The following is a 27,063-nucleotide window of genomic DNA, read 5'->3' as shown; positions in this document are numbered from 1 at the left end:
GGATGTCCACTGCTGACAAAATTTCTCCCAGGGTGCTATCATCACCCTATGTGTCTCTCATCAAGGCAAACCTAGACATCCACAGCACCAGGGCATGTCTTATACATTTAAAGATCAAAATGTGCTCAAACAAGAATTTTTTAGACTAATGAAATCCAAGCATGCTTATGGGCTTCGAATAACCATATTTTCCTATTCTGTGGCAATCTTAATTCAGAAAAATGGAGTCACTAAATTTTTTCCTATCTCTAACTTACTTAAGTTAAAAATAATCCCCTTATTTATAGTCATTTCCTCAGAAAACAAAATAGCTATCTTCTTTTTCATTTTGACCAATAATTACTAATAACCAGAGACTGATTTAGATACCTGATTAATGCAACAAGGCTTCCCAGTTCTAAGAGGTTCTTAATACATTATCACTGATTCCTAACACTTATATGTCCATCAAGCTAGGCAAGAACCCCAAACCTTCACATCTCTGTATGGAAACAAGGTAACCAGGAAAATACTTTTCCCTTTCCCAGGGGAAACCTCTCAGAGCAGAAAAATCTTGAAGCAAACTGTCTTTCTCATGCGTTCACTTCTCCTGATCATCCCTCATGTTCTTTCATTTCATCTTATATATTCAATGCCTCCACCCCCATGCTGCCTAATTATTTTCTGTCTTAGCATAAATGTCTCCCATAAATTCCATACTTCTTTTCAGGAACTCTGAGAAAAACAGCTTTCACTATCCTCTAACCTCTCTGTTCAAGAAGAAAAAAAAAAGTTCCCAGTTCTCTATTCCCTAGCCTCAATCCCCAATAAACACTGCCTAACTTCATGAGGGTAACAGGCAAACCAAACACCATGACAATGAATGCCTATTCTTCCTAACTCTGTTAATAAAGCAGCTGTCTGTCCAGGCAGCATAAACCTAGAAAGAATTCTTCAATCCCTTACTCCTTTGACAATACAGTCTCCCCAAATGTAAAAGCTAGAATACAAAAGCATCCTTCTCTGAGGTTAACAAGGTTCAAAACCATGAAGAGCACACACATGAGAGAAATCCAGTGTCAGACTGACAGTGGTACAAGTGCTCAAGAATTCTGCCTGATCAACCTCATGAGGCTCTCACCTCTGCTCTCATGCGTTTTGCTCGTCGGGCTGGGGGGCATGTTTCTGAGGGCTGCACAGACTGCCTCTGCGGAATATCGTGAGGTTTGTACTCCTTGTCCTTTGTGTCTGTGCTCAGGTTTGGCTTCTGCAAACACTAGAAATAAAACACAATTTATTAATCAATTTCCCTTCCTTTTTTAAGAATTTCAATGTATTTTACAAGGTATATTTTAGTTATTTACATAAATACCTAAAAGGTCTGCAATTTTTAAGATCTAAATAAACACAGCTCTGCAGTTACCAATCATATACACACACACATATAAGAGTTTAAAAAAATTTTTAGCAGGTGAATGGTGTTGCTTCATTTAACTGTACATGACATCAGGTTACACGAGGCCACAGCAGGCTCAAGGCACTCCCAATGAGCCACTTGCAATTATCCCTGCTTGCGACTGTCAATTAATTGAAGGCTCAAACTGTTAGATAGGCTCCTTGTAAGTTTCCAAAATAACTTTCCATATTGAGAATATCTGATTTTTTATAGTGTTTAGAGTCATAAAATATGGAACCCAACAGGTTTTCTACGTTTTAGAATCCGGCAGTTTCAAATATAACTAGCAATGTTCTGTGATCAAAGATATCAACTGAATTGAGAAAACAGGTAATTTGACTGAAGTGTTCTCCCTTATCAGTGCTTTCACTTACTTCAACATATTCCTACAAGGTCTAATTCACGAGACAAAGGCTAATAGGTAGCCCACAGCAATAACTTCCAGTTCTGATCAGACAAGAGTTTCCTCTTGCTTTGATTATTTTTTAGTTTGATTCTAGGGCTTGCTGATAGAAGGTGTTTAATGCCAACACAACAAAACACGGTAACATCAAAATATTATCACTGAATCTAATAGGAATTTTAAGTAAGTAACACTTCTTCGTAATAGGACCCACAAGTATCACAAGCAGCATTTTTAAAAGCAGGTTCCAAATTGTAACCACTTCAGGTATGAGATATCATTGATGCTAGAGTAAGACACAGTAAAATAATACCCTTCTAGAACTCCTGCCTCTACGGGTACCACTACTACTATATAGTCTCACTACTGGCTCCTTCCTCCTAACAACTGCAGAAAGAATTCAGAGAATAGGGGGGAAAACAAGAATAACAAAAGCAGAGTAATCATCTAACAAAACCTGTTTCTAACATTTAGAAAATAGAATACACTATAAAAAAAACTGATACAGATTACCTGATATTCTAAACAAGTAAATAAATCTACAACTGGTACAACAACCTATATATATTAAATATTTTGCTCATTTTAATTAAATTCATACATCGATTTGTCTGGAGATGTTAACAAAATTAGTATGGAATACCACCCTCCATTCTGTAACAAGTCCTCAAATTAAGCATTTAGAGTATATTTAATGAAGGCATGCAGATGGAAATAAAACCTATCATCTAAATTAACCTCTTTTATGTTTTTTTATAAACTTTCTATTTGAGATCTAAAAGTATGTGTGATCATGTAGATACGAACTGAACTAAATCAAGGAAATTTTATAAAGTGGATGGTCAGATATTCAGAGATTAGAAGCACCTGGATGACTCAGTCGGTTAAGCATCAAGTCTTGATTTCAGCTCAGGTCATGATCTCAGGGTCATGAGACTGAACCCCACGTGGGGTTCTGCGCTCAGCGGGGAATCTGTTTCTCTCCCTCTCCCCCCAGCCCCGCTCGTGCTCACTTGCTCTCTCTCTCCCTAAAATAAATAAATCTTTTTTTTTATTTTTAAAGAATTTCTTTAATTATTTGACAGAGACACAGAGAGGGAACACAAGCAGGCGGAGTGGGAGAGGGAGAAGTAGGCTTCCCTCTGAGCAGGGAGCCCGATGTGGGGCTCGATCCCAGAACCCTGGGATCCTGACCTGAGCAGAAGGCAGATGCTTAACGACTGAGCCACCCAGGGCCCCCCCCCCCTTTTTTTAAAGGAAATTCAGAGACTATATATGTGGTCCCTATCTCTAAGTAGTTCCACAAACTATGGTCTGCTTTGTTCTACAAGGACTTTAGAGATCAAAGGTAATTCAGAATATACATGAAGAGCTTTATTATTTGTTTAAGATTTTATTTATTTATTTGACAGAGAAAGAGAGAGCACAAGCAGGGGAAGCAGCAGGCAGAGGGAGAGGAGAGGCAGGCTCCCTGCTGAGCAGGGAGCCCGAGGTGGGACTCGATCCTAGGACTCTGGGATCGAGACCTGAGCCGAAGGCAGACGCTCAACCAACTGCGCCACCGAGGCGCCCCTTTTTAAGATTTTATTTATTTGAGAGAGTGAGCAAGAGAGAGCACAAGCCGGGGGAGGGGCACAGGGAGAGGGACAAACAGACTCCCTGCTGAGCAGGGAGCCCGATGCGGGACTCAATCCTAGGACCCTGGGATCATGACCGGAGCTGAAGGTAGATGTTTAACCGACTGAGCCACCCAGGCGCCCAAAAGAGCTTTATTATTTTGTTCCAAACCACAATTCCAAACACATAACTGATGTGTTTGTTTTGTATCCACTCATAGTACATGCAGACTAATTTTAACCTTTGAGAAAGTGGGATTGAGAGGTGACTGATTCCACAGCATGAGGACACCATCTTACAGAGACAGAGCAATCCACTGAGGCACTCAGAAAACACAGGAATACCAGAGGGGCACCCGGGTTGCACAGTCGGTTCAGCGTCCCAACTCTTGCTTTTGGCTCTGGTTGTGATCTCAGGGTTGTGAGATCAAGCCTGGCATCCGGCCCCACGCTCAGGGCAGAGTCTTAAGAGTTTCTCCCTCCCTCTCCCTCCCCCACTGCTCTTTCTCTAAAATAAATAAACCTTAAAAAAAAAAAAAAAGCGGGTGCCTGGGTGGCTCAGTTGGTTGAGCAACTGCCTTCGGGTCAGGTCATGATCCTGGAGTCCCGGGATCGAGTCCCGCATCGGGCTCCGTGCTCAGCGGGGAGTCTGCTTCTCCCTCTCTGATCTTCTTCCCTCTCATGCTCTCTCTCTACCATTCTCTCTCTCTCTCAATAAATTAAAAAAAAAAAAAATCTTTAAAAAAAAAAAAAGCAAAGAAAAAGAAAACCAGAAGAAAACACGGGACCATAGGAGTGGAGCCTCTGTCCCACTGCACCAGTACATCTCTGCTCAACTTTTCTTGTTTCCCAAAACTTACTCTAGGCTTCAGTTCACCCTTTTGCAACAATTCCTTTGTTGGGCATCACTTTTTTTTCTTAATATTAAGACTTTATTTTTTTAGAGAAGTTTTAGGTTTACAGCATAGCTGAGATGAAGGTGGAGATTTACTATACACCCTGGACTCCCACATGCACAGCCTCCCCTATCCTCACCATCCTCCACCAGAGTAGTGATACATTTGTTACAAGTGATGAACCTAAGAAGTCTATGGGTAACATTAGGATTCACTTGTGGTGTACATTCTATGGGTTTGGACAAATGTATAATGCCATGTAGGATATTTTCACTGCTCTAACAGTCCTCTGTGCTCTGAATATCACCCCCCGCCCCCGCTCTCCCTCCTGCCCCAAAACCCCTGGCAACCACTGATCTTTTTTACTGTTTCTATAGTTTTGCCTTTTCTAGAATACTAAGTTTGGAATCATACAGTATAAGTAGCCTTCTCATGTTGGTTCTTTCACTTAGTGATACACATTTAAGGCTCCTCTCCTTGTCTTATCATGGCTTGAGACCTCTTTTTTCTTTTTTTATATCTCTTTTCTTTTTAATGCCTAATAATACTCCATTATCTGGATATACCACCATTCATTTATCCATTTACCTACTGAAGGACAGCTTGGTGTGTTCAGGTCTTGGCAATTAAGAGCAATAAAGTTGCTAAAAAACATCTGTGTGCAGGTTCTGTGTGGACCTGTTTTCAACTCCTTTGTGTAAATACCAAGGAACATGACTGCTGGATTGTACAGTAACAAAGTATGTTTAGTTTTCTAAGAAATGGCCAAGTGTCTTCCAGAGTAGATGTGTCATTTTGCATTCCGGCCAGCAATGAATGAAAGCTTCTGTTGTCCTTGCCAGACTTTGTGCTGTCAGTGTTCTGAATTTGGCCATTCTAATAGGTGTGTGGTAGTACTGCGTTTCCACTCTTCTAAAATATATGTATTCTAGTTATCCTTTCTCTAAGAATTATTTTGAAAAATCAGAAATGAGCCAAAAATTAGGTATAAAAACTGGCCATCACAGTATAATAAATATAGCATTCAACAATGAAGAAATCAAGGTCTGGCTATAAAAATGGAATGCCAGAGTCATTCAAGTAAACCTTCAAAAATATTCAAGGACATGGCAAATACTCATGATATATTAAGCAGAGAAGAGGCAGGTTATAATACTGTAAATGAATAATACAATCCCAGTGTGTGTATATATGCATAAAAATAGCCTTGAAAGAAAAAACAGGTGAGAGGATTGAGTGATTTTATTTTCATCACACTTTCCTTTGTTTTTAAGCTTTCTGCAATGAATACCTATCAGTGCATAGAACATATTTGGCCCACAACGGCCCCTCAATAAGTATTTATCTGAGTTGTAAATGTAATGTTTGTAAAAGGTATCTTTAAATACCTATTCCTTTCAGACTACAATTGAATAAATGCTTACATGCTTTTCAACTATGAAACTTACACTACCTAAATATATAGACATTTTTTTAAATGTTGCAACCCATAAAGCAGGTAGACTCTTTCCTCTTACTCATTGTGACTTCCACACTGAAACAGAAAGGTTAACAAGGAGAAAATCTACTGTAAGCAACTGTATGTAGATCTGACTATAAAACAGAGGCATAAAGGTTCCACATACAACGTTCTAAATAATTTCATTCCTGGGGTCATTAAACATTCACACATGTATATTTAAAAATGACAACTCTCTGAATTATTAGAGGGTCATGTTCTTTTAAGCTGAAAAGAAAGCTCCCCTGGAATCAAGAAGGGAGAAAGGGTAGAAAAATGCGATGCTATGAAAATCTACAGGATTTGAGCATTACAGATGGTATGTCCATAATATCAAGACAGAGTTTTGATTAGTAGTTTACCCTCTGAAACTATGTTATTTTCTTTCTACTTCCCTATAGCACAGTAACAATTCTTAAAATTATAGGGCTCACGGCTCTTGCCTTAGAATAGCTCAAAGGGTGTAAATGGATTACGACGTTATTCTTTCCATCAGGATCTTGAAATAAGTAGGAAGATTTTATAATATGGTTTTACTTTAATTACAACAAAAGTTCCTATTTGAATAAGATGGCAGATACCATCTTTGTAAGGAACAAACATGGCTACACAGGAACTATTAGAAGAGGGATCCATTAGCTATCCAGCATTTTTAAGTCCCCTACGTTTCACCCATATCAGCATTCTATCTGAAAATCTCCCTGGAGATCTCAGCTGACAAGAACAGGTAGGCAAGTTATTTCACAGGTCGTACTTTCATGCGACAACTAGGAATGTGCTCTCCATAATATGTGAATGCAAAAGCATGAACCATAACGAGATAATAATCAACTTGTCACTTAAGGAAGACATAGCTTTAGTGAATTTAAATACAGACTTCGGCTTCTGACAGCAAAAGACTATTTCCTCCACAACCTTATTCAATCCAAAAACAAACTTCTAAGTACGGCTGTTCTCAAAACAAAACGACACAAACATCGGAGGAAAAATTCACAAAACAGAGTCTTCTCAACAATGTCGTCCACACAGAATTTATTATTATTATTATTTTTAAAGATTTTATCTATATTTGACAGAGGGAGACACAGCAAGAGAGGGAACACAAGCAGGGGCAGTGGGAGAGGGAGAAGCAGGCTTCCCGTGGAGCGGGGAGCCCGACATGGGGCTCGATCCCAGGACCTGGGATCATGACCTGAGCCGAAGGCAGACGCCTAACGACTGAGCCACCCAGGCTCCCCCCCACAGAATTAATTAAAGCCTCTTCATTCACCCTGAAAGACAACATACCAATAAGCTGTGAAATAAAACAGGTTAAAGTTGGCCTCAATACTCACCCTCAAACTGTCTCCTGACAGAAACAAGTTGTAGGGATTGAGGATGCGTTCATAATGACCTCTGATATGGGAGCCCACAGCTTTGCCAGGAGCAAATCCCATCTTGGTGGCAATTTTGGTCCATTTCCTATCCTTGCAAACAACTGCAAATCCACCTTCTTCTGCAACTAACTGTTAATAGCAAAAGAAATTAGAAACGCCTATATGGAAATCACTTCTAATTCCCTCGTACCTAGGTATGACTCCAAGAACAAATGTTCTTGGCTGTGGTAATTTTTAAAAATACATTTCCCAAGTCAAACGAAAATATATATGCACTACTAATTTCAAGCTAGAAAACTGATCACTTTTGACAATATAATCCATAAACATTTGTACCCCCAAAAGCTAATTCTCAGTTCCCCGGAACAGTCAAGATTTTCGGGGAGGAAGAACTAGATCAACAATTTAATCTCAAACAAAGAACAAACCCTAGCACTTGGTCCAACACAGTGACCCTCAAAATCTCCATAAACTAAGGAGGAGGAGAGATGGCACCATTTTGGGGGAAAGAATGTAGGCTTTACCCTGAAGTGAACCTGAATTTCAGATACTGAATTATGACTCAGCCTTTAGAGCTTGGTCAATTTTCTCCCTCAGCCCCAGTTGTTTTAACTGTAATAAAACAGAAAGGAGTATCTTACAGAAATATTGTTAAATTCTAAAATGACACACACAAGGTGGCAAGACAAGGCTTTCAGACCTGACAAGGAGAGCCCAATCATCGCTAAAGTGAATGGAGAATTTCATTTTACATATTTCAAACAATAAGTTTCTTTTTAAGATGAGGAAGATCAAATTCATGTTGGCAGAAAGGCACTAAAGTGAGGGAGATGGCCGTTAGCCTCTTACCTTATTGAGCTGAAACAAGTCCAAGATCTTCCTCTCCACATGTGGAATTTTCAGAGTACTTCCCTGTAACTCCCAGTACTTTGCAATCTGGTCCAAGAAATTCAGTTTTACTCGAGTTTGAGCCTGAATGACAAAGAAATGAATTTTAATCTCACCTAGCTTATTTTAAAACTCCTTCTATTACCTATGTGTGTGGTATTTTCACTCTTAGAATATTTAAGTGAGGTGCGCCTGGGTGGCACAGCCGGTTGAGCATCCGACTTTTCCTTTAGGTTCAGGTCATGATCGCAGGGTCATGAGATCAAACCCTGCATGGGGCTCTGCTTGAGATTCTCTCCCTCTGCCCCTCCCACTCATGCTCTCTTTCTCTCTCTAAAATAAATAAATCTTAAAAAAAAAAAAAGAATAAGTGAAATATCACTTCCGAATTCAATAGAGAAACTGTCAAAAAATATACAAGATAAAGCTGGTTAAATAATTATACATTAACTCAACAAAAATTTAATTCAGCCCCTACCATGTGTCAAGCAAGGAGTTAAACACTCAGTAAGCCTTTAAGTGGGCACTCTGAAAAGGGCTTCACTTATGGAGTACTATAAGCACAATTTTGTTATTGGTTAAAATTATATGACAAGTAAGCTTCTATATGCCCCTCTTGGTCTTTTTACAATTGGGGTATTTTATTTTATTTTAAAGATTTATTTATTTATTTGAGAGAGCGAGAATGAGAGAGAGAGTACATGAGAGAGGGGAGGGTTAGAGGGAGAAGCAGGCTCCTCGCTGAGCAGGGAGCCCAATGCAGGACTCGATCCAGGGACTCCAGGATCGTGACCTGAGCCGAAGGCAGTCACTTAACCAACTGAGCCACCCAGGCGCCCAACAACTGGGGTATTTTAAAAGTCTGTTCTTTCCAAGCACAAATTTTCTTATTTTCTCAAACACAAATCTCAAAACAGATTTACAGCAGTGATTCCATATCAATTTTAATGAGTCCTGATAAGATAACAGAAAACCAGGAGATACTTTCTTAATTAAATGTCATTCCCTTAACAGATTATTACTGTTGTCTGTAAGTCGTTAAAAAATTTTTTTGTCATTTTTCTTTCCCCTCCTTGAAAATTAAGTTTAAGTCAGACAGTTTTAGGAGTTTTATCTTGCTCAAGAGCAAAACTGAGATTAATGTTCAGATGTTCCCAAACACAGGCTAAGACCTCAAAGTATCCATTTCCTATCTTTCAAGCTCAACTTGAAAATACAGACACTAGATACTACCACCACCAATGTCCACAGAATCCCAGTGGACATGTGTTCCACTTAAGTTAAAAATGTTTGGTTTTGTATAGAAAAGCAAAACATGATTCAATGTTAAAATCAGGTTAGCGAAACGTTAATGTAAACATTACTTCTAGGTTACCAATACCCAAGCCTTATTCACCCTGTACTTTAGGGTTTCAGTAGCAAAAGGATTGAAGAAACATCATCTCTTCTCTAGAGAATACCCAAGTATTCCTCACCCCTCCTTAGAAAATTAAAGTGTGTTATTAAATCTAAGTGAAGATGTGTATTTGGAAGAAAATTAGAGCTGGAAATCTTTTCCATTAGATGGTTCTCAAAGTACATTCCTGGGGCGCCTGGGTGGCTCAGTTGGTTAAGTGACTGCCTTCGGCTCAGGTCATGATCCTGGAGTCCCGGGATCGAGTCCCACATCGGGCTCCCTGCTCAGCGGGGGGTCTGCTTCTCCCTCTCACCCTCTTCCCTCTCATGCTGTCTCTCATTCTCTCTCTCTCAAATAAATAAATAAAATCTTAAAAAAAAGAAAAAGTACATTCCTTTTAAGACCTAAATTCTTGTGGTTGTCAACTAAATTTAGAAGGATTTAAATGAATTAAGAGGCCAACAATGATTGACAAAAATCAGTGTTTTTAATGAAATCTGGCTTCCTACAAAGGCCTTACTGCCATTTGAAATCTGGCTTGCTACAAAGGCCTTATTGCCATTTGTTTTACCATGATTATCAATGACTGGCCATATCTTAGCTTCACTAAAACCACTAGATTTGTGACAGAGATTCTTCGAAGAAAGTCCCTCTGGAATACAGTCCACCAGAACAACAGTTAAGATATTACCTCCAATTCATTCAGCCTCTGGATACGGGGGGTAAAATGAAGTTTGTCAACATCACATGCAAATGGTGGCTGCCAATCCTAAGGGAGAAGCAAAGGCTTTGATTAGAAGAATTTATAGTTCTGACATTTTAAAAATTCTGTTAAAACCCCAGTTAAGTAAAACACACTATCTCTTAACCAGTCATATAAAACAGAACATGGGTAATAGTTTCTTAACCTTTTCCACCAGAACAGCAGAATATGTATGATTACCCTTCCCCATATAAATGATGCATCCTGTGCACACCCCTCTTCACACCCTTTCAAATGAGTAAAGTCACTTAACCTCAAGCTGTTGAAAAACCCCTGACTTTAAAGTTTGTTGATTTTTAGTAATCTCTTACACCCAGCGTAGGGCTTGAACTCACGACCCCAAGATCAAGAGTCACATGCTCTTCAGACTGAGCCAGCCAGGCAGGCACCCCTCAAAACATCAATGACTTTGAAAGAGATTTTGATTCCTCTATTCCATATAAGTTATCTTTTTACAAAATAGCTATTTAACGGGGCGCCTGAGTGGCTCAGACGTTAAGCGTCTGCCTTTGGCTCAGGTCATGATCCCAGGGTCCTGGGATCGAGCCCCGCATCGGGCTCCCTGCTCAGTGGGAAGCCTGCTTCTCCCTCTCCCACTCCCCCTGCTTGTGTTCCTTCTCTTGCTTTGTCTCTGTCAAATAAAGAAATAAAATCTTTAAAAAAAAATAGCTATTTAACAACAAAACATCCATAAACTATATTTTTATATGTAACCTCCTACTTACCTTAACTTTTATTATAAAATTAAAGATAAGTTTGGGGGTGGTGGTGAAGACTGTCATTCAAGACTAATTTTAAAGAATCGCCCTTAACATATCTACTGCTACAGATTCTTAGAAGAACTGCTATCATGAGGAAATAATCAGACAAGGAAAATATTATGCTACCTATTATAAGTAGAAAAAACTGCAAACAACTTAAATGTCTACAATAGGAGAATAGTTAAAGGAATAAAAATTATGCTGTTATTAATGGGTACAGAGTTTCAGTTTGGAATAATGAAAAAGTTCTGGAGATGGCTTAGTGTTAATGGTTATGAATGTACTTAATGTCACTGAATTGTACCCTTAAAATTATTATAATGGTAAGTTCTGTATTATACATATTATAATATTTTAACAAATTAAAAAAGCGAAAAGACAAAAAAATTATGCTGTAGTATAGCTCTATTTATTGACATTGAAAGATGTTCCTTATATTCATTAAGGAGGAAAAGAAAAACAGGCTATGCAATATAAAAATAAAACATTAGAAAGATATACAGCACAACAGTTAACAGTGGTTGTCTTTGGTGGTAGGATTATAGGTGATTTTCTTTTACTTCCATAGCCATTTGAAATACAATCTTAAATATATTACATACATTAAATAACATCTATTACAAAATAAATAAGTTAACTTCAGATTAAGAAAATACAAGGAAGTTCAGTCTTTTTACCCAACTTCATACCCAGAAGTTTGTTCTAAGAAAATAATTCACCCAGAATCAACAAAATACATGCATGAAATTAACTGCAGCATAATGTTAGAAAGATATGATTGATATTATAACAGCACTGAATATTATACAGCATTTTAAAATTTTAGCTTTATGAAGAACTCATACCAATAAATAAGAAAATATAGAAAAACAGACAAATTGTGTTAGTAGTTAGCAAGAAAAAATGGCTAGCTGTAAATAAAGACTGGTGTCCAACTTTACTCAAAATTCAAGAAATACACAAGATCCCCTTGTTTTTACTTACCAGGTTAGCAATGATTTAAAATATACACACCACTAGTATTAGCAATATGGGAGGAAATGTGGACCCTGATGATTAGTACACTGTTTTTGGAGGTCAATTAGAAAGCATCAAATTTTTAAAGGTCTACTGACCCAGCAATTCCTTGGGTGACAATTTACAAATATTTGTTACCACTCACAAAGAGAAAAGGAAATTTACTGCAGAATTGTTTTAACTTAAAACCTTAATATTGGGGCATCTGGCTGGCTCAGTGGGTGGAACATGAGGCTCTTGATCTCGGGTTTAAATTCAAGCTCCACATGGGGTGTAGAGATTACTTAAAAAAATAAAATCTTAAAAAGAAAACCTTAGTATCTGTCAGCGGAGAGTAAGGTAAATAAATGTTGACACATCTGTAAATAGCAATAAAATACTCTGCAGCTGTAATAAAGAAAAAAAATCTACATGTTCTAAATATAGAAAGACAGCCAAGATTGAATGAGTAAAAAAACCTAAAATACAGGGACGCCTGCGTAACTCAGTCGTTGAGCGTCTGCCTTCGGCTCAGGTCATGATCCCAGGGTCCTGGGATCAAGTCCCACATCGGGCACCTTGCTCAGTGAGGAGCCTGCTTCTCCATCTCCCTCTGCTGCTCCCCCTGCTTGTGCTCTCTCTCTCTCTCTCTGTCTCTGACAAATAAATAAATAAAAATCTTTAAAAAAACACTAAAATACGGAAAATCATGCAAACAGTATTACATGTATGTAAATTTTAAAGACTTTCATAATAGGAAAGAGATTACTGTTAACTTAAATCTATATTATTAGAATTTTTATTACTATTGATTGTTTTTAGTTTAAAAGTCAAACAAGGTCTGGGGCGCCTGGCTGGCTCAGTCCATGGAGCATGCAATTCTTGATCTTTGGGTCGTTAGTTCAGGCCCCACGTTGGGCACAGAGCTTACTTAAAAAAAGTAAAACAAGGTTTTGTTTTAGTGATAGGGAGACTTCAGTAAAAGTGCCCACCAGCAATGCCTGATAAACTATTATGTTAAAAAGATTACATTTTACCACAATTTCTTTTAATAAAGAAAAAAAATGCAGATTACAAATTGGTACAAAGCTATTTACTATTAAAATACCAAAAAGAAACAAAAAATGGGAAAAAATAGGGCTTTCAAGAAAACAGTAAAACAACTATTCTATGTTGTCATACATGGTTCCTGTTTCAGTGTCAGTTGTCAATTAAACAAATACTATACTTTGTTAATCAACTTAAAAATAACTACCTACTCCATCCTGAGTCAGAAAGATGAAAGTGATTTATTTTTGTTTTCCTTGATAACTAAAGATAAGGAAAGCAATGTGTTTAATTGTACAGAATACAATGTAGTGGAAGAAAATCACATTGCTCAGTATTCTATCACAGAAGACTTGCTGTTGCTCAGAGCTTTGCTCTCTAATACTTCATAAAAGCTGTAGGCTTTCTGAAATGAACTGATCTGGGTTGAAGGTTAGACCAAAAATGTATCAAAGATAATGTGTAAGAATATACAAGTAAATGATTAACATACTGTCCACATGGTCTGAGAATTTTATAAACTAAGACTTATGGGTAATGTATGACATCCCCTGATTAATCAAGTAGGCATTTTTCTTTTCCAAACAGGCCTTCGAATCGCAAAACACAATGATAGAGAAATTAATTTCATCTCATCTATATATTAAAGTTTTATATATTACAGTGAGCTATGTCTTTGTATGTAGGTAGATATATGTATTTTATAATCTATGCTTATTTTATTTTATTTTTTTTAAAGATTTTATTTATTTATTTGGCAGAGAGATACAGAGAGAGAACAAGTAGGCAGAGAGGCAGGCAGAGGGAGAGGGAGAAGCAGGCTCCCCGCCGAGCAGGGAGCCCGATGTGGGGCTCGATGCGGGGCTCGATCCCAGGACCCTGGGATCATGACCTGAGCTGAAGGCAGCCGCTTAACCGACTGAGCCACCCAGGCACCCCTAATCTATGCTTATTTTATACTGAAGCTTTTTCAAATAAAATAAATCCTAAAATAAAGCATCAAGAGGAAAACAGTACATATCTATCACTAAGGAAGTTCACACAGTAGCTATGCTAAAAACAAAAACTCTTTCAGAAGATCAATCCTCCATTAAACACAGATCGCTGAAAACTGTCACCTCTTCTAGTTACAAAGAATGAGGGAAAATGGGAGTAATGTCATTTAGTTTCAAGACTTTCACTGTCAGCTGAAAGCTTTACTCCGATAAAAGAATTACATATTATTTGCAACGCTCACTGAAATATTAGAATTAAGATATCCTTGGCTGAGTCTGGCCTCGATAGGCTGTAACTTTTACATGAGGGAAAAAAGCAATCAGAGGAGGAAAGAGACCATTAAATAACAGTGTGATAATTCTGGGTCTGCCACTTACGTATCTAAAGGGGATACCATACAATCTAACCAAAACTTTTAGCCTCTAACAATAAAATGGTTCATAAATCATTTTTCTAACATAAAGACAGTATTTCCATACTAACTAGGTGTTGTAACAGTTCATAGATTGCAAGTCATCCCATATAAATTCCCTGCTATGATTCACTCACTTTTAAAACTTTAAAATGGCTTTTAGAGGTGCCTGGGTGGCTCAGTTAAGAGAGCAACTCTTGATTTAGGCTCAGGTCATGATCTCAGGATCATGGGATCGAGCCCCCTGTTGGGCTCCATGCTCAGCACACAGTCGGCTTGAATTCTCTCTCCCTCTTCCTCTGCCCCTACCCCCTTCTCTGTCTCACACACTGAAATATATAAATTTTTTAAAAAAATAAAATAAAACGGCTTTTATTTTAAGCCTTCATTTTCAAAGTCTTATTATTATTTATTATTTGAAAGTTCAATTATTATTAGTTTTTATTTATTTATTTGACAGAGAGAGAGAGAGACAGCGAGAGAGGGAACAGAAGCAGGGGGAGTGGGAACGGGAGAAGCAGGCTTCCCGAAGAGCAGGGAGCCCGAAGTGGGGCTTGATCCCAGCACCCTCGGGATCACAACCTGAGCCGAAGGCAGACCTTTAATGACTGAGCCGCCCCAAAGTTCAATTATTTTCCTAAGCACTAAGAAAATATATTCCGGGCGCCTGGGTGGCTCAGTCGTTAGGCGTCTGCCTTCGGCTCAGGTCATGATCCCAGGGTCCTGGGATCAAGTCCCACATCGGGCTCCCTGCTCAGCGGGAAGCCTGCTTCTCCCTCTCCCTCTCCCCCTGCTTGTGTTCCTGCTCTCGCTGTGTCTCTCTATCAAATAAATAAATAAAATCTTAAAAAAAATAAAAATAAAAAAATAAAAAAATATATTCCTTGGGAAGGCAATTAAGTAGGAAGTTGAAGCTTCAAAATCCTCAGAGGCCTGGGAAACATCAAGCAAACATATTCCTTAGTCCCAGCACTAACTGAGCAACAACTTACAGTACATTTAACTGAGAGAAATGTGCAATAAAATTGACCAGTGGGAGAATAACTTTCATAGGATGCTAAGGATTTTTCAAAAACTACATGAAAATTTACTCTAAGTGATCCATAATTAGCATCCACATATCAGAATATTCTTAATCTTTCTAAATACAGTGAAGCTATCACCAATTTGAGATCTAATACTCAGCAAAAAGAGAAAGTATGTACTCTACAAAGGCTATTCCAAAAGTTGGTTCTCGGACTCCTGCAGACAAAACTAATTTTGTGCAATATTTTAAGGAACCAAACAAAGAACTTAGTGTTTTAAGGCAAGTCAGAATAAATTTCAGTTGAGCATGCCAAGATTTATCAACCTGAATAAAGATTTTTTTTAAGAGCTATTTATTTGAAAGAGAGTTCGGGCGGGGGGGGGGGTGATGAGGAAGGACAGAAGGAGAGGGAGACAGAGAATCCCAAGCAGGCACCACATGCAGCATGCAGCATGGAGCCCGGCACAGGGCTCAATCCCACATCCCTGACACCATGACCCGAGCGGAAATCCAGAGTCAGACGCTTAACCAACTGAGCTACCCAGGCACCCTTCAACCTTAATAAAGATTTAAGTAACACATATATGAAGTACAATTTAAAAGACTACTTTTTCGGGGTGCCTAGGTGGCTCAGTCATTAAGCCTCTGCCTTCGGCTTGGGTCATGATCCCAGGGTCCTGGGATCAAGCCCCGCATCGGGCTCCCGGGCTCCCTGCTCTGCAGGAAGCCTGCTTCTCCCTCTCCCACTCCCCCCACTTGTGTTCCCTCTCTCTCTCTCGCTGTCTCTGTCCAAAAAAAAAAAAAAAGGACTACTTTTTCACCATGTTAATAGTTACATGTCAGTATGATATCCTTAAGACACCTGCACAAATCTAAGAGGTAGAACTGGGCACACCATAATCATTATAAACCCCCTTTATAAATTAAAAGACAAGCAGAGTTACTATTTATGAGTCCCTCAGTGGAGTTCAAAGACCACTCACTGATGGGCGTCTATCAGGAAAGTTCTGTAATACGAAGGACTTTAGTGTCTTCCCAACAGAAATAAAATGATCTGCTAACGTCTCCCCTTCTTCTTAATTCCCTCAAGGTAGGCTTGGCACCAAGCAGCTTTAATTAGCCACCCATTTGTTCAAAGTCTGTTTAAGATCTCCCTCCCACCCTTAGTGAGCCACTAGTAAGAAAACAAACAAAAACACTGAGAATTTTCTTTTTAGACTTTAGAATCACACTTTCTTTCCTTAAATCAGAGGTTCTTACATTGTACAGAACTGAATGTATGTGGATTTTTGGGGTACTGTTCACAGCTTTCACCAGGGTTTCAAAGGGGTCTGTAACCTTAAAAAAAAAAAAAAAAAGTCCTGGGAGTATGCTTCGCTTTCATAAATTTTTGTACCTTGAAGTTCTTATCTCACTACCCCAAACTACTTTTTTCAGTCCCTTCTTGTATTTAACCAAGACATGATAATGGATAAGACACTTGGCTCCTCAGAATGTCAAAAGGTTGTATATATAGTACAGGACACAAAGAGCAATGCACTTAAGTCAGAACACCTGGATTTGCATTTTGGTTCTTTAACCACCACTTGAAGGATCTTTTCTATTTGAAATGTACAAACAATAGCCACCTTCAGGACTATGGTGAAAATTAAAATTACAAATATAAAGGATTGTTTACTGTAAAATAAAAATAGCAAGTATTATACTTACATTAAGTTCTGACCACTGAAATATAATTTCTTCTAGCAAAAGTCACTGCAGCCTCAACTTTCAAGGAGCATCAGACCTCTAAGCTTTGTCTTTAAAGACTCTATCCTTCCAGCCTACCTCTAGTTGGCAACAGAGCAATTTTTTTTTTTTTAAGATTTTATTTATTTATTTGATAGAGAGAGACACAGCGAGAGAGGGAACACAAGCAGAGGGAGCAGGAGAGGGAGAAGCAGGCTTCCCGTGGAGCAGGGAGCCCGATGTGGGGCTCAATCCCAGGACCCTGGGATCATGATCTGAGCTGAAGGCAGACGCTTAACGACTGAGCCACCCAGGCGCCCCGCATCAGAGCAATTTCAACACAGGTTAAAGGGCTCCCTTATATTTCCACGCCCCCCTGCCCCCTGTTATTTCACCAACGCTCATTTTTAAAGCACAATGACATCATTTCCCTTATTCTTGTAGAGTAAAATAGATATTAAAGAGGATACGCTCTGGTGTCACACTGCCTGAGTTCAAATCCTGACTGTGTGGCTTTGTACTAATCTCCCTGTAGATACATTAGGTGCATGTATAAAGGGGAAACTATGAGGCTTAATACATGTAATAGCCTTCAGACAGGTCCTGGTATTTACAAAGTAAATGGTCAAAAATGTTAGTCATGAGGAAATGTTTATGTTGCAAAGCTTTAGTTCCCAGGAAGCCCAATGCAACCTTGTTTTGTTTTCTGACTGGTTATGTTTAACACAATGGTTTGAATTCTCTAATCTTCATTATATAATGAAGTTGTTATAGTATTCAAGGCCCATTAATCTGATTTTTTTGCTGTATTTTTTTCAGCTGTATTGAGATATATGCAACCTTGCTTTTTTTTTTTAAGATTTATTTATTTATTTATTTATTTGAGAGAGAGAGAGAATGCACAAGCAGGGGACGGGGAGGGCAGAGGGAGAGGGAGAAGCAGACTCCCCACTGAGCAGGGAGCCCAATGCGGGGCTTGATCCCAGGACCCTGAGATCATGACCTGAGCCGAAGGCAGACACTTAACCAACTGAGCCACCCAGGCACCCCTATGCAACCTTGTTTCTTAAAGGAGAATATACTGTCAGGTTTCCATGCTTAAAGAGCTTTTTCTAAGATTGTTTTAGGTATGTAATTCAAGGGTAGAGGCACTTAATGGATCTGCTAAGAGAGGAGTTGCTAGGGTGGCAGCAGAATTCAACTCCTGTAACACTGTAGTAGGCAAGCCTATGTATGGTTCCACAATATTAATGTTTCATATTAACAAAGCCATTTCCTGTATGTCCACTATATAAAACGTCCTAACTGCCTATTTTCTTACTGGGGAAAAGCTAAGCAATAGAATAGGTTTAAAATAATTTTCCTTAATGCAAAAGTACTGAAATATCAGAGAACACATATAAAGAAGAAAATTAGCCAAAATCTCAGAGAAAACCTACTACATTTTGGCACACATTTCCAGTATTTTCTAAAATGCTTATCTTCATAATTTTCAAAAAATTTTAATAATCAGGGGTCCTGAGTGGCTCAGTCATTAAGTGACTGCTTTCGGCCCAGGGTCCTGGGATCAGCCCCACGTCACGTCGGACTCCCTGCTTGGTGGGGGGCCCGCTTCTCCCTCTCACACTCCCCCCCTGCTTGTGTTCCCTGTCTCTGTCAAATAAATAAATAAAATCTTTTTTAAAAAAATTTTAATAATTTAAAAATGCATATATTTCCTTTTACTTACACTTTATTTATACCTTATTTTTACTTACGCTGTGAACGTTTAATATTTCATTATATTGATACTTTTTAAAATTTATTATTGGACATTTAGGTTATTTCCTTTACTTTCCAATGTTAACCATTATAAATAAAATACCCAGGGGCACCTGGGTGGCTCAGTCAGTTAAGCTTCCGACTTGATCTCAGCTCATGTCTTGATCTGGGGTCATGAGTTCAAGCCCCACACTGGTTTCCACACTGGGCATGGAGCCTACTTAAAAAAAAAAAAAAAAAGGCCATACCTTGGTACCTGGGTGGCTCAGTCGGTTAAGCCTCCGACTCTTGATTTCAGCTCAGGTCATGATCTCAGGGTCGTGGGATCGAGCCCTGCAGTGGGCTCCACACTCAGTGGGGAGCCTGCTTGAGATTCTCTTTCTCTCCCTACACCCCTCAAATAAATAAATAAATCTTAAAAAGAAAAAATTTCATACCTTTTAGAAGTTTGTTTTAGCCTCACTCAATGGTCATATTTTACACACTGCAGATACAGGAAAAAATAAATCAACTTGACCACAGTGATCATACTAGCTTAAGACTCTCTTTTAAGAATGACAGCTTATGGACACCTGGGTGATGCAGTCCATTAAGCAACCTCCAGCTCTCAGCGGGGATTCTGCTTGAAGATTCTCTCCCTCTGCCCCTCCCCCTGCGTGCATGCACTCTCTCTCTCTAGAATATATAAATCTTTAAAAAAAAAAAAATGAATGACAGCTGGGGCGCCTGGGTGACTCAGTCAGTTAAGCATCTGCCTTCGGCTCAGGTCATGATCCGAGGGTCCTGGTATCAAGTCCCGCATCAGGCTCCATGCTCAGCGTGGAGCCTGCTTCTCCCTCTCCCTCTGCCTCTGCCTCTCTCCCTGCTTGTGCTGGCTTGTGTGCTCTCTCTCTCAAATAAGTAAATAAAATCTTAAAAAAAAAAAAAAGAATGACAGCTTATTCTGGCTCTACAGATAGATACCAGCTACATATAAGTGTATATAAGTGTAAAAATTATTTTTAAGGAGGAATTTAAAATTAAAACTACCTTCACAGAACAGTACTAAGGATGTTCAATAAATGTTATTGAACAAGTAAAAAAAATTCTAGGCACAAAAGTTATTGTTAAACATCTCGACAAAACTAAAGATAAAAAGTATAAAGTCAAAAGGTCTGACTGGTAAAGATGTGCCAATGAAGAAAACTTGATGACAAGACTTTGTAAACAAAGAGAAGACTTTAGTAAAAATACATCATGCTCCTTACTGAGATATGGGTAAATCTATCAAGTGAGGTGAGGCTCAGGTTATGGCACAGGGTTTATGTTATTTATGGTGATACAAAAATTCTCAGTTTTAAGTCCTCCATAGACAAGATTGCAAGAATAGATGTCTCCTTAAAAAAAAAAAATCAGGGGTGGGACGCCTGGGTGGCTCAGTTGGTTGAGCGGCCTCAGCTCAGGTCATGATCTCAGGGTCCTGGGATAGAGTCCCGCATCGGGCTCCCTGCTCGGCGGGGAGCCTGCTTCTCCTTCTAACTGCTCTGTCTGCCGCCGCCCCTGCTTGTGCACGCTCTCTTTGACAAATAAAATCTTAAAAAAAAAAAAATCAGGGGTGCATGGCTGGCTCAGTCAGTACAGTATGTGACTCTTGATCTCAGGGTTGTAAATTTGAGCTCCCCATTGGGTGTAGAGATTACTGAAAAATAAAATTTTAAAAATAAATTAACAATAAATTTAAAAAAGATCAGCTTTCCATATATCCAGTCTCACCATGAGAAAAACAACAGATAAATTCCAATAATGGAATATCCTACAAGATTCCCAGTCAGTACTCCTCAAAACTGTCAAGTTCATCAGAAATAAAGTCTGAGAAACTGCAACAACTAAAAGAAGCCTAGGGCGCCTGGGTGGCTCAGTTGGTTAAGCGACTGCCTTCGGCTCAGGTCATGATCCTGGAGTCCTGGAATCAAGTCCCGCATCGGGCTCCGTGCTCAGCAGGGGGTCTGCTTCTCCCTCTGGCCCTCTTCCCTCTTGTGCTGTCTCTCATTCTCTCTTTCTCAAATAAATAAATAAAATCTTTAAAAAAAATTAAAAAAGCCTAAAGAGATATGACAGCTAAATATAATGTGGTATCCTGGATGAGATCCTGGAACAAAAGAGGGATATTAGCTAAAAACTAAGGAAATACAAATAAAATGCATGGACTTTAGTTAATAATAGTATCAGTTTATTAATTATAGCAAATATGTCATAATAATATAAGATGTTAATAAAAGGGGAAACTAGGTGAAGGAATATACGGGAACTCTATCTTCATTATTTTTCTATAAATCTAACAGTTCTTAAAAATACCAAGTCAATTTAAAAAATTACTTGGATCAATTTTTATGTTTTATGTCCCAAACTTTTGACTCCAAAAGACAGCACTCAAGAAACAAAATACATGGGGGTGCCTGGCTGGCTCAGTCAGTGGACCACGCAACTCTTGATCTTGGAGTTGTGAGTTCAAATCCCATTTTGGATGTAGAGTTTACTTAAAAATAAAATCTTTAAGGGGCGCCTGGGTGGCTCAGTCATTAAGCATCTGCCTTCGGCTCAGGTCATGATCCCAGGTCTTGGGATCGAGCCCCGCATCAGGCTCCCTGCTCCGCAGAAGGCCTGCTTCTCCCTCCCCCACTCCCCCTGCTTGTGGTCCCCTCTCTCACTGTGTCTCTCTCTGTCAAATAAATAAAATCTTTAAAAATAAACAAAGAAATAATAAAATAAAATCTTTAAGAAAAGAAGCAAAAATAGGGACACCTGGGTGGCTCAGGCAGTTAAGCATATGCCTTCGACTCAGGTCATGATCTCCAGGTCCTGGAATTGAGTCCTGTATTGGGCTCATTGCTCAGCCGGCGCCGGCTTCTCCCTCTCCCTCTGCCCTTCCCCCCAACTCATGTGTGCATGCTTGTGCGCCATACACACTCTCTCTCTCAAATAAATAAATTCTTAAAAAAAAACAAGTGAAAACATAATCATATCTGTTTATTATAAATGTTGTAAAACTAATAAAATGACAAAATTAGACAAAAAGGCCCACTTTCTTACATTTTAATTGCTATTGGTTATATGGGAAAGCTTATTGTTTTCCCTTTAGAAAACGCTTTTAAATTTTCATTTCACTTCACAAAAGCACAGATAATCAAAGTTCTTACCAAACCCTCTACTGGTTTTGTAACGTCTTCTGCAGTCAATATATCTCTTAACACATGCATAGATCCTAGATTTATTTCTATTGAGTCAGGCCTTTGCAGAACTAAGTTTCTCTTCTTATGATTACAACTCTCAAATTTTTGGTCTTAGGACCCCTTTATTTATTTTTTTTCAAGATTTTATTCATTTGTGAGAGAGAGAGAAAGAGAGAGAACGCGGCAGGCAGAGGGAGAAGCAGGCTCCCCGCTGAGCAAGGAGCCTGATGTGGGACTCGATCCCAGAGGGGGATCATGACCTGAGCTGTAGGCAGATGCTTAACTGACTGAGTCACCCAGTCGTCCCATGGACCTCTTTAAAAACTCCTGGGGCACCTGGGTGGCTCAGTTGTTAAGTGTCTGCCTTCGGCTCAGGTCATGATCCTGGGGTCCTGGGATGGAGCACCACGTTGGGCTCCCTGCTCAGTGGGAAGCCTGCTTCTCCCTCTCCCACTCCCCCAGCGTGTGTTCCCTCTCTCGCTGTGTCTCTCTCTGTCAAATAAATAAAATCTTAAAAAAAAATAAAAATAGGGGCGCCTGGGTGGCTCAGTCATTAAGCGTCTGCCTTCGGCTCAGGTCATGATCCCAGGGCCCTGGGATCGAGCCCCGCATTGGGCTCCCTGCTCAGCAGAGAGCCTGCTTCCCCCTCTCCCTCTGCCTGCCACTCTACTTGTGCTCTCTGTCAAATAAATAAATAAAATCTTTAAAATAAATAAATAAATAAATAAATAAAATAAAAAATAAAAAATAAAAAAATAAACACTCTTAAAATTGAGGACTTCAAAGAGCTTTAGTCTATATAGTTTGTATCTATTCACTTTGATCACAACATAAATTTAAAATATTTTATGGGCACCTGGCTGGCTCAGTTGGAAAAGCATGCCACTCTTGATCTTGGGGTCCAGAGTTCGAGCCCTACTTTGGGTGTAGAGATTACTTAAATAAATAAAAACTTAAAAAATAAAATGTTTTAAATCAATTCATTTAATCATAAGCAAAAAATAAAAGAATGGCATTGTTTTATGTTGCATATATTTTGTAAATCCCTTTAATGTCTGGCTAAATAGAAATAAACTGGAATTTCATATCTTCTTCTGTAGTCAATCAGCTGTAGTATATTTTTAAAGTATATCAAGAAAATCTGGTTACACATATTTAGTTGAAAAGAGGAAGTTCCCTTGGACCTGCTGAAGACGTCTTGTGAACCCTCCAAGAGTCAGTCCTCAACCCAAACCCTGGAAACAACTCTTTAATAATCCTAACCCCTACAGAATTCCCAACCAATCTGTCCCTCCAAGGAAATCTATCCATCCAGACTTTAAAAGCAGCCCCGTTAAGTGTTTTCTCTATTCGCTAACAATGATTTCTTGACCTATCTGAGTAATGCCAACATTTTTAGAAAAAGTATACCAATGTCAACCCAGTATTCCCTAAAAGCCCTACCACCAAAAAAGATCCAGAAACTACCAAAAGAATTATATCTGCAAACATACAGGGACGATTAACAGTGGTAAGCGTCTGCCTTCGGCTCAGGTCATGATCCCGGGGTCCTAGGATGCAGCCCCGAGTTGGGCTCCCTGCTCAGTAGGGGAGTTTGCTTCTCACTCTGTCCCTCCCCCAGCTCGTGCTCTTTCTTGCTCATTCTCAAATGAATTAAAAAAAAAACAAAACAGTTGTACTAAAACATTAAGGACCTTTGTTAAAATTGTAATGCCTACAGTTGGCAGGGCCTGGTAAAAGCCATCAGTTTTCAGTTTTACAGACATCTTATTTAAAAGAGTATTAAGTGTCCAAAGCACTGTTTCTATAGAGGAGCATCTATTAGTAAATGAAAATACACTAGTAAAAAAGGGACATGCCATGATACTTACTTTTTAAGTACTGGTCCCAATAAGGTCCCCTTTCACTTATTTTGTATTTATTTATTCGGGAGAGAGAGAGAGAGGAGAAAGAGCACGAGGTGGGGTGGAGGGGCAGAGGGAGAGGGAGAAGTGGACTCACCACTGAGCAGGGAGCCCACCACGGGACTCAGTCCTGGGACCCTGGGATCATGACTTGAACCAAAGGCAGATGCTTAACCAACTGAGCCACCCAGGCGCCCCTCTCTTTCACTTTTAATAAAACTTGGTAACAATATCTGTATTTGCAGGACCTCTAAATGACTTAAATTTATTATTGTCAAAACCATGTGAAAATACCATGGAAAATGGTCCTCCCAAAACTTCAAAAAAGATGGTTTCCTTTCCAGGCCACTTTACAGGAACAAGCTAAGTACCATCTTGTTTGTAAGCAATACGAGTAAGGAAAATAAGATCACAGGAAGACCTTACTCTTTCAAAATGTCCCTAACAGATGTCTGCCAAAGTTACCTACTGAAGTGATTCATACAAATTTTTGGCATATCCCCCAAAGTCCTATCTATATGCCTCTATATGGAAGCATCCTTTTAAAAATCACCCAGAAGGATCATAAGAAAGCTAAATCCCTAGTATAAATCATCTTCCACTCAAATGGGTTGACATCATGATAGGTCAATCATGAAAATTTAAGAGGAAAGCATTATTTCCTTCAGATCATTCGTAGACATCTTATGACACAAAAATCACCAAATGAAACCAGAAGAAATTTCAGATTCTTCTCCCCTTACAGCAATTATAATTGGCGCAAATATTACTTCAGTATGCCTATCCCAAGCCGTGTTACAAGGAAGGAGCTATATTGCCAGAGTTGCTCCCCCAAGGAAATTTAGTAAGTAGTTTTGATTCTGTTTTCTTTCATAAGTAGGATCCCAGTGAGGAAAAGACAATCTCTGACAGAAATTTGAGGCTACCAAGGTTAAGAAAAGATGACATCCTTCAGAGAAAGATTCCAGAAATGATTTGTCAGGGGAAGGGGTTGAGGAAGAAGGTTGGACTCTGCCCCTACAACCTTCCCTCAGCAACACCCAAACCCACCTGGGCACCAAGGGCAGGAAAAGGTAAAGAGCCCACACCTTAACTTTAAGGCCTCACTGAATCTGTAAACACATGTTCTACAACTTTAGTACTTTATAAACTGGACACTCCGAGATTCAAAATCAAGGTCACGAAAGGGACAGTAGTGACATTAAAAATCACCTGAGTCTCTGAGAAGACACTAAAAGACTATAAAATCTTTGTTTTGCTTGATGTTCCATTTGAAGACACATTTCACAATTGTAGTAAAAAAAAAGAAACATAAATAGTAAGCCATTCATTTCACGGATGCAAATATTTAACAGCTATTTAGTCCTGCTACAATTAATTGCAAGGCTAATGTTAAAAGTGGAAATAATTTTAGAACCTGTATGATCCCTAACAGCCATATTTGAAGTAAAAGACTGAAGCCTGGACTTGAACAGGAATTGCTAGGAAGCTGCTCCATTCATCCCACTGCCAGGTCACTTAATATTTATATAAGGGCAAGATGCAATTCTACTCAAGATACTATAATTCTGACCATGTTTCAAGGCTAGATAGATCTCATATTTGAAAGAGAAAAGGATGCACTAACACACAGGCATGCTCAACTTACAATGGTAGATAAATAGGTCTTATCTCCAAAGGTCTTAAATTTATCCTATATCTCAAACCATGCTCTGTTATTATTGTAGAGACAGCACCATCAACTGCCTTATTTCACATTTATTGCCACATTTAATAATAATTTGATTTAAAAGATAACCCACTTTAACCTAAAATATGCAGAAATTGCAGCCTGATAAAACTGGTCCTCATATGAATGGCTGCCTGGTATCAAAGGGACAGACTCTATAAAAACTCTTCTATTATCTACTTTTCCAGGTTTTAAATAAAGGATTTTGCAGCTGTGTCTAGAGTTGAGACTTAAGAAAATCATTACCATAAGATCATAAAAGTCTTTTTTTTTTAAAGATTTTATTTATTTATTTGAGAGAGAGAAAGAATGAGAGATAGAGAGCACGAGAGGGAAGAGGGTCAGAGAGAGAAGCAGACTCCCTGCTGAGCAAGGAGCCCGACGTGGGACTCGATCCCGGGACTCCAGGATCATGACCTGAGCCAAAGGCAGTCGCTTAACCAACTGAGCCACCCAGGCGCCCAAGATCATAAAAGTCTTAAATACTGACTCTCAACAAACCTGCTTTTCCCCTAGCACTTTTCCTGAAGCCTACAACTAGATCCTCTTCCTTCTGTAAATATTGATGTTTCTGGAGGTTCTGTCAGATTCTCATTCTCATTCTACACCCCTACTTCTTCCCCTAACCTTGCCCTAATCCAAAGCCCTCCTACACATCCCAGGCAACCTCCTTTCTCTATATCTACCTCCACATCCCCCCAACCCTAGTATCTTCAACCATACTATATACAGTTTCTGTTACTTGCACACATCACACCATATAATCTAGTTGCAGATCTTTCTCAGCAGTAAGACTTCGAATTCCTTTAAATCAAACCTGTTTAATTTATTTCTAAAACCCTTTTAAAAACCTTAACACAATGCCTGGCACTTACTGATACATCAATAAATGTACTGAACTGAGGTGCCTGGGTGGCTCAGTTGGTTAAGTGCCCAACTCTTTGTTTAGGCTCAGGTCATGGTCTCAAGATCATGTCGGGCTCCGCTCAGCTCAGTGTGGAGTCAACTTGTCCCTCTCCCTCCCCATCTGGCCCTCCCCTCACTCATGCTCTTCTCTCTAAAAATGAATAAATAAAAATCTTTAAATGTACTGAACTGAACCCACAACCAAACCCAAGGACCCAGTTCATTTCTTCATTCACTGGAGCTGACAAAAAGGATTTCCTAGTTTCTGGTAGCAGAGTTGAGAAATTCTGCTAATTCAAAGTCAACGGATAGAGAA

General features: G+C 39.1%; 1 protein-coding gene across 2 annotated transcripts in view; it reads right to left on the bottom strand.

Annotated features, from left to right (window-relative positions):
• Nucleotides 1-27,063, bottom strand: part of KDM5B (lysine demethylase 5B) — an 80,943-nt gene that overhangs the window by 40,803 nt on the left and 13,077 nt on the right. For both annotated transcript variants that reach the window (XM_027610957.2, XM_027610958.2), the window contains exons 2-5: nt 10,200-10,277; nt 8,074-8,196; nt 7,183-7,353; nt 1,121-1,255 (exon numbers count right to left, since the gene is read on the bottom strand). In XM_027610957.2, coding sequence (XP_027466758.2) covers nt 1,121-1,255; nt 7,183-7,353; nt 8,074-8,196; nt 10,200-10,277 — 507 coding nt within the window. The remainder of the gene's footprint in view (nt 1-1,120; nt 1,256-7,182; nt 7,354-8,073; nt 8,197-10,199; nt 10,278-27,063) is intronic.

Source organism: Zalophus californianus, chromosome 10 (assembly GCF_009762305.2).
Source record: "Zalophus californianus isolate mZalCal1 chromosome 10, mZalCal1.pri.v2, whole genome shotgun sequence".
Lineage (NCBI taxonomy): Eukaryota > Metazoa > Chordata > Mammalia > Carnivora > Otariidae > Zalophus > Zalophus californianus.
Note: the sequence above shows the minus strand (reverse complement) of the source record. Positions and strands in the feature narration are given on the sequence as shown.